Source organism: Cydia strobilella, chromosome 8 (genome assembly GCF_947568885.1).
Source record: "Cydia strobilella chromosome 8, ilCydStro3.1, whole genome shotgun sequence".
In the NCBI taxonomy this organism is placed as follows: domain Eukaryota; kingdom Metazoa; phylum Arthropoda; class Insecta; order Lepidoptera; family Tortricidae; genus Cydia; species Cydia strobilella.
Window position 1 is genome coordinate 6,403,971 of NC_086048.1, and position 15,344 is coordinate 6,419,314.

The 15,344-nt window shown below is 36.6% G+C and overlaps 2 protein-coding genes across 2 annotated transcripts in view; one reads left to right on the forward strand and one right to left on the reverse strand.

Moving 5' to 3' along the window:
• LOC134743532 (serine protease nudel) overlaps positions 1-15,344 on the reverse strand; it is a 335,679-nt gene that overhangs the window by 29,051 nt on the left and 291,284 nt on the right. The window lies entirely within an intron of this gene.
• LOC134743537 (uncharacterized) lies at positions 2,167-14,535 on the forward strand. The gene is made up of 5 exons (XM_063677029.1): positions 2,167-2,407; positions 4,220-4,413; positions 10,338-10,462; positions 12,805-12,980; positions 13,762-14,535. Exons 1-5 carry the CDS (start codon positions 2,246-2,248, stop codon positions 14,191-14,193), a joined length of 1,089 nt encoding a protein of 362 aa, XP_063533099.1. The 5' UTR covers positions 2,167-2,245; the 3' UTR covers positions 14,194-14,535.

Genomic DNA, 15,344 nt, shown 5'->3' on the forward strand with positions numbered 1-15,344 from the left:
TCTACTACATATTGCAAGTACCTACTGCATTTAGTGTAAGCGTAGTGCATGAATGCGTCAGATCCATTAGTTAATGTGTTATTTCCAGCTTCATTGACCCGTTGACGTATTTGAATCTATTCCTGCAAGTGACACTTAGGGTTAGCATCTGCACCCCTAGTGTAAATTTCATTCGATAGCGTGACGTGATGTACGCGTTTGCGTTAAGTGTCTTTTTGTATGGGATTTTGAATTTCCAAAACGTCCCGCTTGGCGCGTTGTACAAAATCCCATACAAAAATAGACATAACACAAACGCGAACGCTATCGAATGAAATTTACACTAGTGTAACCCCCCCCCCCCCCTAGGGGTTTCCCCCTAACCCCCAGGGGTTCTGTACACAACACACCATTCTGTATAAAACCGTAATATTCGTATTCAGTTTACTATACAATAAAACTTGTTCTTGAGATTAGTTTGCCAAGTGGACCTTAGGCTCCCATGAAGAAAATGGTAAAATTACATTTATTATCTATGTAAATCAAAATAAAAGTCATTTATTTGATTGAAAAAGTTACGGCGTGGGACAAAGGTCGAAGCCTTCAATACCCGCTGATATTTCACAACGTCAATATTATGACCCAAGATATTTTTAAATACAAAAGTCAAAGGTTTAATATACTCTAGGTGCGAAAGTGATTTGCATCACAAAGGCCGGTTTCGGTCGGTTGGTAAGTGAGCGCTAATTTATTTTACGGTAAATGAATAATTAGCTTGCGCTTTACGTAGGTGATCACGAGACTTAAATCTGACAGTCGATGACTTGAGGATATTTAAACATATTAAAATTATTTTAAACGGGTTCTTCTTCTTTTGGTGCCGAGGTTCCTTTTTCATACGATGGATGCCCAGTAGGCAGCGATGTTGACAGCCCTGGCTGCGACTTTTAAGACGAGAAGGTGGCGGAATATGTCCATATGTAAGGGGTGCCGCTGGTCGTTCTCCTGTTTGTGCTTTTCGATAGCGCAGGCTACCTCCCTGAGGATATCAGGGGGAGCCACACTAGCTAATGGGTAAAGCTTACTAAGCTTGAGTCAGCCTAAGATGGTACGGCAGGTGTCGTTAAGCGCGGTGATTACAAGGCTGGCGTGTGGAGACCCATGTCAGACTGGACAGGAAAACTCTCCAGCAGAAAAGCATAGAGCTAGTCCGGTGGTACGCATGGTGTGCGTATATTTTGATTAAGTGTTCAAGGCTGCGTTAACTCCATTGCGCATCCTGTGACCGCATCTTCAAGACAAAGTTTGGTTTTGCGAGCCACATTAGGGCATTTCATAATCCGGACCAGAATTGTTAATGGGGTCGCCATTGCCGGATGCGGCAAGGAAGAAGATGATGATGAGCCCTTTTATTATTATTTAGGTAATATTTTAGGCGAAGCATGCAAATTTAAGTTTGCGAACCAGATAAATTTAATTTTAGTTATGGTAATTCCATTTCACCTATAAAAACCAACACACACGATAACCTAGTTTGTATAATGAAAGCAGGCATTTGTAAATAACAGGGGTAAGTACCAATATGTGAAAAAATACTACAATTACATATCGGACGTTCGTCATGGATATGCGCCAACTAACGTACAAGTATGAGTGGTCATCCATTAACATGATTTGGTCGTTGGTCGCGTAGAAAATCGCTTTCCATCGTTCATATAACTTAAAGGGGCCAAGTGACATTTTCCATTCCAAGCGTGACCTTGGCAGCATACAGTCGAAGTTACCAGTTAGTTTATTTTATCAGTTCTTTGTGCCTGTTACACACACAACATTGGTTCAGGGAGTTTCTGTTGTATTGGTAAGTTCTATTCGAGCCAAATGTAAATTAGCTCGAGCCAATGGTGTCTGCCTTAACGGTGTAAAGTTATCGTTTATTTATCTGTGAGTTTTATTCGAAATGCAATAGTTACATGAAGCATTGTTAGTTTTATGATAATACTTAGTGAACTTTTGAAATTTAAAATAATTTAATTGTGTGCTTGAAAACTTATTACCTGCATTCAAATCCTTTTAATAGATTTTTTTTATATATCACCCTATAATTATCTCAAAATTATATTTTTTAATGTGTTTAACAATCTAGTCGTACGTATAATTGCAGACACACCATCGACTTTATGTATCTTATTCGGCGTGAAATCTAGTCATGGCATTACGGATGTACAAGATAATTATTTTATAGCATCTGATAAACAAAGGAAACAGTATGAGTGCAGCAGTAAAGTTGGTTTTGGCTGTGGCGTTGATGTCGGCAGTAAATGCGGAGAAGAAAGAAGACCCTGACGCACACATGAGCCACTTCATCGCAGATATCTGGCTCGAGGGAGCAGATGTCGTCAGAATCCTGTGGAGAGACTGCTCAAAGAAAGTAGGCCATGTTACTTTTTTAAACTTTTGACATTAGGTTAGTTGGACGTTTAAGGATCACTCACGTTAGACCGGGCCGTGACCTCGTTTTCTATGGAAAGCATCACGTGATCACTTGTCATGTCATAGAAAAGTAAGCGTCGGAAGCTCCGGCCCGGTCACGGCCCGGTCTAACGTGAGTCATCCTTTAGTTGGTGTTGGTATACAGAGATCTTAGTGAATGATAGCTGTAACGATGTTACTTACCTATTTATTCAATATTTTTTTCCAATTTTACCAAGAATAATCTGCTTTTATATTTTAGACTATAATAACAGTTGGATTTTTCAGTCTACTACCCAATCACTAGGTACACCTTATAAAACAAAGCCCCGCCGCGTCTGTCTGTTTGTATGTATGTATATTCGCGATAAACTCAAAACGTACTGAACGGATTTTCATGCGGTTTTCGCCTATCAATAGAGTGATTCTTGAGGAAGGTTTAGGTGTGTAGTTTGGTAAGGTTTTGTGCAACCCGCGCGAAGCCGGGGCGGGTCGCTAGTAAGCAATAAGCATCATTTTGTTCAATTTTGTATAAATTATCGGTCGGATACCTTGGGGCAATCGAACTGTCATTTTAGTGTCTAGAATATCAAAACAAGGTCTAAATTATTTTATAAAATCATCGCTTATTGGTGCTCTTTTTCACGAATGTATTTCATATGCTTTAATCCAAACTTTAACAATTAAATATGAGTCCGGCTCGGTTTATTAATAAACCTGTTCATTTTCCCTTTCATTTTAATAGTTCGAAGTTAATACTTTGAATGTCCATTCCACCCCTATCCTAGCTTTGATTAATACATTAATCTCCGCCGGGTACCTCAATAATCGGCTTACTGAATAACAGATGCTCGCTAATACCGCAGGCAATTAGAAACAAGTGTGCCTGGCTTTTAAAATCTAAAACCTAGCAGGTACAAAATTTAATAAAAATAATTTAGTGTAGGTATTATTTGCATTTAAGCTTTAAAAACATATAAGCTCAATTTTTTTTATACCACGACGATGGCAAACTAGCATACGGCCCGCCTGATGGTAAGCAGTCACCGTAGCCTATGGAGACCTGCAACACCAGAGATATTACATGCGCGTTGCCGACCCTTAAACTAAGAAACTTCAAATATTACCTAATTGCCAGGCAAAAAACATAATAGTTTCTTACAAATAATACAATTTTCACTGCCTAGGTATTTTAGTAGTAAAGACTAAATTCGAATTGGCCTGACAGTCGCTGTTGTCAGGGTATTCTATGTATATATATTAACGTCTAGCCGTTACCCCGCTGAGAGGCGTAAACTTAATTTAGTAAGGTTTCGTTTCGAAGCGATGAATACTTAATGTTGTGTAAAGGCTGAATACACAAATTATTTGAGCATGACACGTTTGTATTTAAGTATTAACATTTATATGCATGCAATAACAATATTAGCGAAATGAATGTAATAAAATTGTTACATGTTAAAACACACACAGAACTTATTTACCCATCACTTGGTGCAAAATAATATGTAAATATAAATGTAATTTCTAAACTTCACTATAAAAATTACATTTAAAATAAAATAACTAATCTTAAATTAAAATAAAACTATAAACTTATAAAATAAATTAAAACTAACTAAAAAAAGTCCCCCAGTTCTGATCCCTGCGGAAGGGTGCCCATAATGCTGGCTACAATTCCCCCGCTGAATGGCAATTCCGATCCTTTGGACAAGAACACATACATATGTGATACATATGTTGATTTATTTATATTTATTATCGTTTCTAGCTAGTCGACGTGAAAGATGTAATCGACCACAAGGAATACTTTCCGAAGTTCGTGCGTTGTATGAAGCGAAAGACCTTGAGGGCATTGGACCGATCGCTCAGCACAGACATAGTGCCCATTGCTGAAGGGGTCAATTTAGTGCGGTTTGAGATGGTGGACAGGATTGGAAATGTGATGCCCGACAACTATACCAGGTGGGTGACAGTAACGTAATGGCAATAAATTTTTTGGTCGTTCAGCTGCTAGTTAGGTATGTCCATTGTCCACTGACCCAAAGTTCAACATGATTATGTGTTGAAGTCCTGATTAAAATGACTTACGGCGCGATTCGAGAAACGAATTAGAGATTTACTAGATATGAAATAGTAAAGATATGTAACATTTCACGGCAAAAGGTACCTAAGTCGCATAGCGTCGCTAATTATTGCGGCGATAGTATAGGCTCATATAAAAAAATCATAACTAATTTAATAAGTCCTTTTTCTGATATTTAAACCTATACTCCTTAAGATAAGCATAAGTGCAATATTCTTATGATATAGTTATGTAACCTGAAGGAAGAGCGGCGCCACCCAACACAGGCATTTTTACTTACCAGGTGGCTCCATCACCTTATATTATAAACTAAGTGTGTCTTACGCAATAAAGAATTTTGAATTTTTGAATTTTGATAAGGAAACGCTCTTACTGGAACAAGTACTAATTGTTTTTAACAATGAGCATAAAGTCCTGAATTTCGTCGAAAAATAGTATCAAATTTACATTATTTCGACTTTTCTTGTGTAAGCGCTCATTGAATTTCTATTATTTCAATGGTAAATTGACGCGGCGTCTATTATTAGAAAAGTCGTCCGTTTCTAAAAATAGATCCTATTGAGATATTAGATACATAACAACCGAATTTAGTAAAAAAACTAATAAACTTAGTAGGTACGTAAATACTCGTAAGTACCTAAGTATAGTACTAGTATAAAGATACCTACTACTTCGCCATAAGTTTTAATATGCGGAATAATATTTTATTCGGAACTTTAATCAAACTTACATCAGCGAATGCCATGCATGTATTTATTGTACATTATACCAAATAGAAGTACTTTGTTATAATGGGAAAAAATAAAATCCAGTCACCAAAGTCATATACAAAAACTTATACTAAGGTCAACCGGGATAAATGCGTTACTGTTAGCTTGATTTTTTTTTCTCTCCTTTAACCCCATATTTAAGAAGTGTATTGAAATATTCTTTTACTGCGTGCTTTCTACAATAGTTTGCCAAGATAATTCGTGAAGTAACTTTTTCGTTGCGCTGTATTTAAAACGTATAGAGATGTTTTTTTAAACGGAAATTTAGACGCCATTACCCCAGTTGGGCAAATTGAGTCTTTTTAAAATAATTTATAAACAATTACGATAAGACTTCTTCGACAAATTAACTTAAGTTTGTACGCGATTAAGTTCCATGTTAGTTTTAAAACTCATGAAACGTGTTCATAATACAGTATTTTAGATGGTATAATCAATACAAGGGGCCAGCAACTACCAGAATGAAGAATAAATGGGCTATATTATCCATTTTTAGTGTTCCGTGCAAAACTGTTTTGACAAACGAAACACTTATGGGATCACTTCGGTCTTGCAAATCAGTTAAATGCGTTTTTCTCAGAGACCGTTTGAGGTAGATAGATACCTAAAATTTGAAACAGTTAAAGCAATTAATTTAGTCAAAACCGCTTATTTTATTTAGTGCAAATCGCCACACTGTGATTATAACAGCCAAAATTATCACAAAAAGTTACATAACATTTTAATTCTTTGTACAAAAATCTTTTTTTTTGTATGGAAAGATATAGTAATTATTTCACAAATGAATTCCTTGTCCCTAAATTATACGAAAACGATATAAACCTGCCATAGCTACTAAGAACAGGAAAAAATATAGCATAGATTGGACGTTTTGTTTTAATTATATGGCTATTTTAATCTAGGACACTTAATCTACCCAACCCTGTATGTAGGTGTTCCATTTATAGGTCGGAAGCTTGAACGTAATTGGTTCCTATACGTCATCACTACACGGATAGCAATACATTCCAATAACTGGGAATTGGTTTCTATGTCCCCTCTGATCTTGATAGATAACATTATTGAAGTTACCTATAACAATGTTGGCAGTATTATAGTGTCCGTTGGCTCTGATCTATGTTTATCAAGTCACAACACTTTTGTTTGTAAATTATAATGACCTGTAAATTTTATTATTAGTGTTCAATTAAATAGCCTATGACAAAAATATTGCTTAAATATACATATTTATGTATAAAAATATGGTGCAAGGGTGAGTGGCCGATATGTAATTTGTGAACGTCATGCAAAGTAAGTATCGAATAAAATTGCGCAACTGACCGCTCCAGTTTCAGATTGCGAAATGATTAATGCCCAGCCCATCATTAATGACCGACTTTCAACCTGTCGCTTTATCATCAATTAACAAGCGAGCATTCGCCTCATATCAGACAAACCTACTAAACATTTATGACCTTACTTAACGAAGTTTTAACTTTTAGCTTGGTAAGAAGTGTAAAATGCACGTCTTTCTTTAAGTAACTCCTTCAAAGCGTACCTATTTATTTTATCTTTGTTTATGAGAGCTTTCAGAAACTAGTGTACCTACTCAATTAGCGTGAGTTGTTAAGAAAAGTTAATCACTGTCAGATTTGTGACTGACGATCATGTAGCATTAAATTTTAATAAAAACTTGGTTTTGGTGTTCATTTCATAAACTATAAGCGATATTACAGGCGCCATCAGATATATCAGAGAGGCCGAGGTGCCCACAAATATCTGAACACGCCTCTATTGTCAAGGCGCTAGGTGCGTGTTCAGATATTTTTGAGCACCTCGGCCGCTCCGATATATCTGATGGCGACTGTACAATGTAAAAAGTCAAAAAGTTGATTCCCATAAATACTTCATGCTTAATTGTCTTTACATAACTGACAGCGATTAACTTAATCACGCTGCTTGTTTTCACTATTTTCTGAGAACTCCCTTAGGTATTCATTGAAAGCAAAACTCATTTAATTTCAAAATATTTTTTAAGGCCACTTTTCAATGAATGTAATATTTAGAAATGTAAATATAGTACCTATTTATTCATTGAACTGATGATGTTTATATGATACTCATTGTGTTCGTTATGTGAGCTCATACTTATACTTATTTGCTATATTTATTTTGTATTTTGGTTTGCATGAGGCACATGCTCGCCTTTGGTAAATATGCAATATGAATAATAAACACTGCTTATTACCTACACAATGATGCAGACAAATCGCAACGCACAACTTTATTTTGGTATTGTCTGTGTTTTTGACTAGGTAATCTGATTTCATAATAATATTCTTGCAAATAAATTAACGCCTTTATGTTCAATGAATTACACACATGAAAAACTAAGCAATGGCTTATATAATAAACAATATTTCTATTAATTATAATTAACTGTTTCAGGTTTATAATTTATCTTGTACCTCATAAATTTGCTTTATTTGAGTACTTAATTAGAAATTTTTGGAACAGTATTAATACTCCAATTAAATAATTAAGTAATTTTTAGTTCATAATATATGTCTCTGGAGTCTGATTTATATTAATTTCTGTTATATATCCAAATATGTTATACCATTGAATATCTCTATTTAATATAAGCGTTATATTTAATATAAAATAATGATCTTAATATTTCAATGGCCTTTTTAGCGTTCTACTGCATGGCAAACGTGATGTGAAAGAAATTTTAACGTTGATCCTATGTGATAAATTATTAGGTATACCTATATATTTTAGGCAATTGAGATTGAGATTTTTAATTGATAAAATTATAAATAATTTTATATGACAGTCTAATGTTTTGTCTACTTATAATAAAACTTAAGGATTTTTTTTTTATAAAACTCGATTAATTAATTGGGTTACTCAGGGTTTTGATTCAAAAATTGCTCGACATGTTTTGCTCGATAATTTTATTTAAAAACGCGAGTAGCTATTTTTCTATATTTTAAATATATCTTAGTTTCAAGGGTTTCTTCTTTATGTCAAACCTTCAATAGAATCAAAGGACTATGTTCATGAAAAACATTTTTAGTATTTCATAAATACGCGTTTACATAATGCATATAATTTGCGGCTCATACTTAGTAAGCAAACAGCTATTGGTGAATTCTTAAGGCGCCGTAAGTTCTGCGGGCTTAGCACGGTATTTTTATCGCCTGTCGTCATGCCTGTCACGTTCTAACAAGGAGGTAAGTGCGAAAGTGACAGGCATAGTGACAGGTGATAAAAATGCAACCATGCTGACACCGCAGGTCCTTCTCCTTACGCAGCTTGTTGAGCACTGAATGGACGGCCGTGTGTGCCTGGACTGCCTGGGATCGCGGGTATTATTGTTGAGCACTGAATGGACGGCCGTGTGTGCCTGGACTGCCTGGGATCGCGGGTATCATTGTTGAGCACTGAGTGGACGGCCGTGTGTGCCTGGACTGCCTGGGATCGCGGGTATCATTGTTGAGCACTGAGTGGACGGCCGTGTGTGCCTGGACTGCCTGGGATCGCGGGTATCATTGTTGAGCACTGAGTGGACGGCCGTGTGTGCCTGGACTGCCTGGGATCGCGGGTATCATTGTTGAGCACTGAGTGGACGGCCGTGTGTGCCTGGACTGCCTGGGATCGCGGGTATCATTGTTGAGCACTGAGTGGACGGCCGTGTGTGCCTGGACTGCCTGGGATCGCGGGTATCATTGTCATTGAATTGTTATTTAAAAAAATCAAAAACCAACGCATTTTTTAAAGCAAATTTCAATGATGATGTAGTTTATGTTAGAAATTGAATGAAATGTTCGTGTTTTTCTGCTCGTTCGTGAAGATTGCTATTCTTATTTTTTGGCAATTATGATCCAAACAAGTAACTGTCAAAAAAATTTTTTTGTGACACACTTTTATTGCTGACTGTACTTCTTCTAATTTGCATGTCTATCGAGTACTTCTTAAGACCTTTCTAATGAGCCTAAACTTGATGTGTTTGTGTTTTTCCATCGAGGAGTTCCTTTGGCTACCTACCGGCTGCATCATCAGAACACCTCCATGTTAGCATATTATTGCATTGTCACCGGAATTACGATAGTACTCTAAATTTCAACTGAATCAGATACCGGGAAGTGGTTTAAATTTTAGGTCCAAGATTTGAAGCACTATATATTCATACAAAGGTATATACGCAGTGAAGCTAAATAAAAGTGTGTAAATAAAAAAGTGTGTAAAAAAAGCGCTAAGATTTTTCAAAAAGTGCTGGCTAAACCTTAATGGAATAATCTGAGCGTGCTCTCTAAAACCCATATCTTAACATATTATCCATAAGACAAGCTTATAAATAATTAAAGCGGATAATAACTTTAACACAATGGCATCGCAAACTTTACATGTTGAACGTTGTTGAGCTAAAAGTAAAAGTTAAATATTCATAAAGCTGTTCTGAACCATACTTGGAGACCGTGAAAATTTTACGTTTGGTGTTTGTCGATGTGCGATGTGTGATCTTGGCTAGTACCCCTGGCCCCTATTTCACCACGGTGACAGGTGCGACAATTATTGACATCACTGTTACTGACGTCACATGCCTCCATAGGCTACGGTAACCGCTTACCATCGGACGAGCGGTGTGCTTGTATGCCACCAAAATTTTATTAAAAAAAAAAACAACTTCATTATATCGCCAATAAATAAGTACTTATATTGCGAAGCAAATGACAAGTGTCACAAGAAATACGACAATTGTCACGAAATTCCGTCCGACACAGAATTAATTTCCTTTCAATTCTTTTAAATCTTGTGATAATTGTCATGAGCATCATCATAAACTTCCCAAGATAAATATTTGTTTTTGGCGATATAATTTTTTTTAAATAAACATGAATACGGCCCTCCCGATGGTAAGTGGTAACCGTAGCCCATGGATGCCTGTGACGTCAGCAAGTTTAGTGATGTTTTATAATTGTTTCACCTGTCACCGTGGTGAAATAGGAACCTGATGTCGCAATTATACCTTGTATGTGCATGTTCAGCTCGTGGTCGGAGAAGGAGCTTGAGGAAGGCGAGTGGCGTACTCTTGCGATGCAGCGAATGGCGAAGGTACTGCGAACCCATGTCATCAAGTTCGACTTCGAGAATGCGAAGACGCCAGAGAAAGGTATTTACCTGAATACAAACGGATTATAAAAGGAAGAAATTAATTAAGGAGGGACTAAAATATTTTTAGTTTAGTTCTTGTCAAATGTGAATCAATACAAACATAATTGCAAATATTGTTGCATTTACATTATTCCAATGTCGAACCTAATAAAATAAAACCGGACAAGTGCGATTCGGACTCGCACACCGACGGTTCCGTACAATTTTTTTTTTCACAAAATACTTTTGATATTTTTGCCTTTACTTGTAGTGTAATAAGATATTACTTGCTAAATTGTATAGTTCTAGGTCAACGGGAAGTACCCTATGAATTTTGATTCTCCTGAGTGTCTAAATATACGTTTTTTTGCGGCATAAACGGCCGTATATTTTTTCACAGCTTCAAGGGACTGTAGACCTGAGTATAATTATGGTTTTAATTTCAACTTTATACCGCGAAGCGTTCTCGAGATAAAGGGTCTTGACAGACAGACGGACGGATGGGTTTTTCGTTATGAGGTACGGAACCCTAAAAATTAAAAATTAAACTGCAAGTAATTTGAGACCCGTAAATGTGTAAAAGTTAGTTGTTTTGAAATAAAATTAATATCGTTAGGTATTTCTATTATGAAAACCACGGAGCATCCGTAATGTTGAATATTAATTCATTGTGTAATTAAATATTATCTTTGTAATTATTGAAAGATATTAATAAGCGCTGGTGGCCTAGCGGTAAGAGCGTGCGACTTTCAATCCGGAGGTCGCGGGTTCAAACCCCGGCTCGTACCAATGAGTTTTTCGGAATTATTTATGTACGAAACATCATTTGATATTTACCAGTTGCTTTTCGGTGAAGGAAAACATCGCGAGGGAACCGGCCAACCAATACGGCCAACCGGCAGACCAATAAGGCCTAGTGTCCCTTCTGGGTCAGTCGCATTCGTAAAAAGTAGTGCCTACGTCAATTCATGGGATTACTTGTCAAGCGGACTCCAGGCTTCCATGAAAATGCCGGGATAAAGCGAGGATGAAGAAACCGTTCAAAGCAACCAAAACTACTATCAATTAATATTGCAGTTCGGTATAGCCCATCACATTTCTACGATATTTTCCTAATTGACAATTAGTAGAGTGTTTCTTGTAACTGGTGGGATGTAGTAGTGGGCGGTATTAAATGGCAAATTGTTTTACTTATTTCTTATTTTAAAAATAATCGAGTATCTGTGAACAATACAAATCTTACCTTTGACTGTAAAAAGTAAAAAAAAACGGCCAAGTGCGAGTCGGACTCGCGCACGAAGGGTTCCGTACCATTACGCAAAAAACGAAAGAAAAAACACGTTTGTTGCATGGGAGCCCCACTTAAATATTTATTTTATTCTGTATTTAGTATTTGTTGTTATAGCGGCAACACTATCACGGTTCATGAGATACAACCTGGTAGATACAGATAGATAAACAGACAGACAGATGAACGGACAGTGAAGTCTTAGTAATAGGGTCCCGTTTTTACCCTTTGGATACGGAACCCCAAAAACGAGTTAGATAAGGTATCGCTAATAAGGTTCTTGGAGCTAATATACGAAATAAGGATAACTATACATATTTAAATATTTTAAATAAGTGTTACTAACTTTTTTGTGACAGAAATTTCTAAGGAAACTTTTGCGAACTTGATAGAACCTATACTACGTGCCTCTACCTCGCGTCGAATGATAGTCCCTTTGACAGTTTATTTTTATATGAAGTAGTTAGTTGTCACGTAATTTTGTGTTTTTTTACAAGCCCAACCAAAAGGAAATTGAAGGAACTGTCATATTAGGCACCATCGTTCGACGCAAGAGGTACCTAGGTGTTATCTTATCTTATCTTATCTTATCTTATCTTATAGTTTCGAGGGCCCTTACGGATACACTTCGACCCATAGGGATCTTTTGTGCAGTTACCCCCTAGGAAAGATCCGTCCGCTACTCAAGAGCCTTCCCCACCATCTCCATATGCCGGATGATGGACCTTATGGGTAGCTTTTTGAATTCCTTTGGTACCAGGTAGCCTGTTCCAAAGTCCTTCATTCTTTGTCTGGCGAGGGCGTGACATTCACACATAAGGTGTTCTATTGTCTCTTCCTCTTCGCCACACATACGACAATCGGTGTTGTCAGCGTGCCCCATCTTGGCCAGGATTCCCTTGACCTTGACCTAGGTGTTAAGTCTCACCCACCCTATTATTGAGTCAGCTAATATTATGTCCTATTCTATCTCATAAATCATGAAGATAAATCTATAAAGATATTTTTTGTTTGGGCGGAACATGAAATTGAGCTGTATTGCCTTGAAGAATATTTTTTTTAATTTGTTTCAGCTGAGTTCCGAGGCCGCCGCCGCCATCAGATGATGGTGATGATGATGTTTGGCATCGTGTCTATCGGAATGGTGTTGATACCTATGGGTTTTCAGTTCCTCGCCGTTCTCGGCGGGAAAGCTCTCCTACTTGCCAAAATGGCTCTAATCTTGGCCTCTATACAAGGATTAAAAAAGGTAAATATTTATTCATTAGTATTTATTTAGATTTCATATTAAATATATTAATTTTCAAAGGACTAAATACAACGAAGTAGCAACAGTTGACTTTTGTATGCCAGAACTGTTTTATTTTATACATCACTGTTATATTGTTGATTTATTTAAATAATACCAAACTAATGACAAACAAAACATAACCTAGTTAATATACTAACGATAAAAAAATTGTTTAGTAACAAACACTATTAATATACTCACTAACATTACATGATAACACAATTCCTTTTTAGGTAGACTATAATGATGGGTTTCTTGACAGGGGAAAGGTATGATACCTGGTTCCTTAATAAATTTCACCTCTTAAGGCTTCGTTTATGTATCTGGGGCGCGTTGGGTGACCCGAATATCGAACTACCTGTGAAGCATGAATGATCCTACATATCATTAGCTAATTTTTATAAAAATGATATTGCTATGGGTACCTAATAGTCAATACTAGTACCAAGTGAGTTCATACTTGACCTAAATTCTAGCTATATATAGCAACTTTGGTCTTTTAAAATGTGTATTTTTTTTGTGAACCTGTAGTAGTGTGACTACACTGTATACTTTATATTACGGTATGTTTAAAATTTAGTCACTCAACGCCTGCCCATAAACGAAACCTAACTCTCTCATAATGTAACTTAAGTATTAAAAAACAAACATAACAGTATTTAACAACAACACACAGTTAGGCTTTCCTGCACTTTTACCAGCCATGTTTGATAACGTGTTAATAGATGTTCTGTTCCAGATTGGTACAAGTCCGCTGAACTACGGATTCTACCATTCTTACCCCCCTTACGATCATTACGAGAAGCGAAGCGGAGACAACTGGCCTCCCCCCTCCGTGATGGCCGGCACGCCCCCGCCGCTCTCGCGCTCGTGGTCCAATCTCGACACCGGAAACATCAAGACTGACAGAATACATTTAGCCGCCGTCTATACTGAAGCTAATGATGTTAAAGGGGAAACGCCAAAGTTTATTCAAAGAGAATCAGAGTCGAGAATGTACCCAGTGTACCCCGGACCAGATGCGACACCTTCCTTTACTGTTATAGATTCGCCCACGCCATTGATAGCTGATTTAACGACGACTCCAGGGGAGGTCCAGGCAGATTATGCCTTGGAACTCCCCTATAATGGATTTCGCTTTCAAAGTCCCACTCCTGTCATTTCATCTTAACGTTTTAACTGGATACATTCGAGCACTTTACGAGATAGTTTATAGTATGTTTTCGTATGTGGCGCAAATTCTGTTTCCAAGTAGACAAATTTTATATAAATTCCTTTCGCCTATAAGAGGTCCGTTATTGGGAGTTCCTTTGCGTGGTTTATTTGATAGAGTTAAACCATTATTTTAGCCACGATCTAGTTGTTACATCATATCACATACCAAATATGATATATTGGCTATTACCTAACCCTAACTCGAATAAACTGCAACGAATTTACGATTTGTGTAATATTAACAGTATGACATTTCATTTTCGGTAAGAATGTATAAATAAATTAAATTAAATTACCATGTAATTTAAGCTATTATGTAAGCTCAAATATATTTATATTTAATAATAAAACATTGATATTAAACAAAATAATTATGTAATTTCTTTAATTTTAACTATTTAAAACAAACCATTGAACTTCAAAATGCAGAAAAAAACGACAAAATCATCGCCACTGCGCCGGAAGTCCAATATCAATCAAATAAATGTATCTTGAACTATTTACGTACTTTCTAATAAATTAGATTGAAGTCATCTAACTGAAGTCATTATCATAATAACTAACATGACAGAAATATTATCGTTCCATGAAATTTCATTAAACTTGCTTAATCGAATCCAATAATACTTTAACCGTTAAGCATTAACCGTACTTCAAAGAGTAGAAGTAATTAGGAACCGCAATAATATTAGCCAACATTTTACCACAGCCTACCAAATTTCGGTTCGAAGATTCGGCCCGGATATGGACCGGATTTGATCGATTTGACTTCCCACGCCGTTCACATCACACACAGAGAATAGTCGTCTCACTACGGTATTCCATTCTTATTAAAACAAACTCAACCAGACTTATTGCCTCCCTTATTGGCTCCCATTCTTAGTATTCAAATATCCGGAACCGCGTTCAGCTTATCGAGTTTGCCGGGACAGTGAGCAGGTGACATGTGGCACCGCACCGTTGTCACTAATGCGAATCAATGGGGTCTTTGACATTTGTAGAACGACTTTTTAAAAGCGGGGGTTTCTCTATACAGTCAAAAAGCAATTTTAATGCGTTTATTACATTATTTATTCAATATAGGTAACCTGCCTTTTGCTTGTAATA

Bases quoted from the DNA above. Each gene is read 5' to 3' on its own strand.
- LOC134743537 (XM_063677029.1), top strand. From the start codon at position 2,246: ATGAGTGCAGCAGTAAAGTTGGTTTTGGCTGTGGCGTTGATGTCGGCA. The intron at 4,414-10,337 runs GTGGGTGACAGT...GTGCATGTTCAG, and splicing joins ATGCCCGACAACTATACCAG to CTCGTGGTCGGAGAAGGAGC. The intron at 10,463-12,804 runs GTATTTACCTGA...AATTTGTTTCAG, and splicing joins TGCGAAGACGCCAGAGAAAG to CTGAGTTCCGAGGCCGCCGC.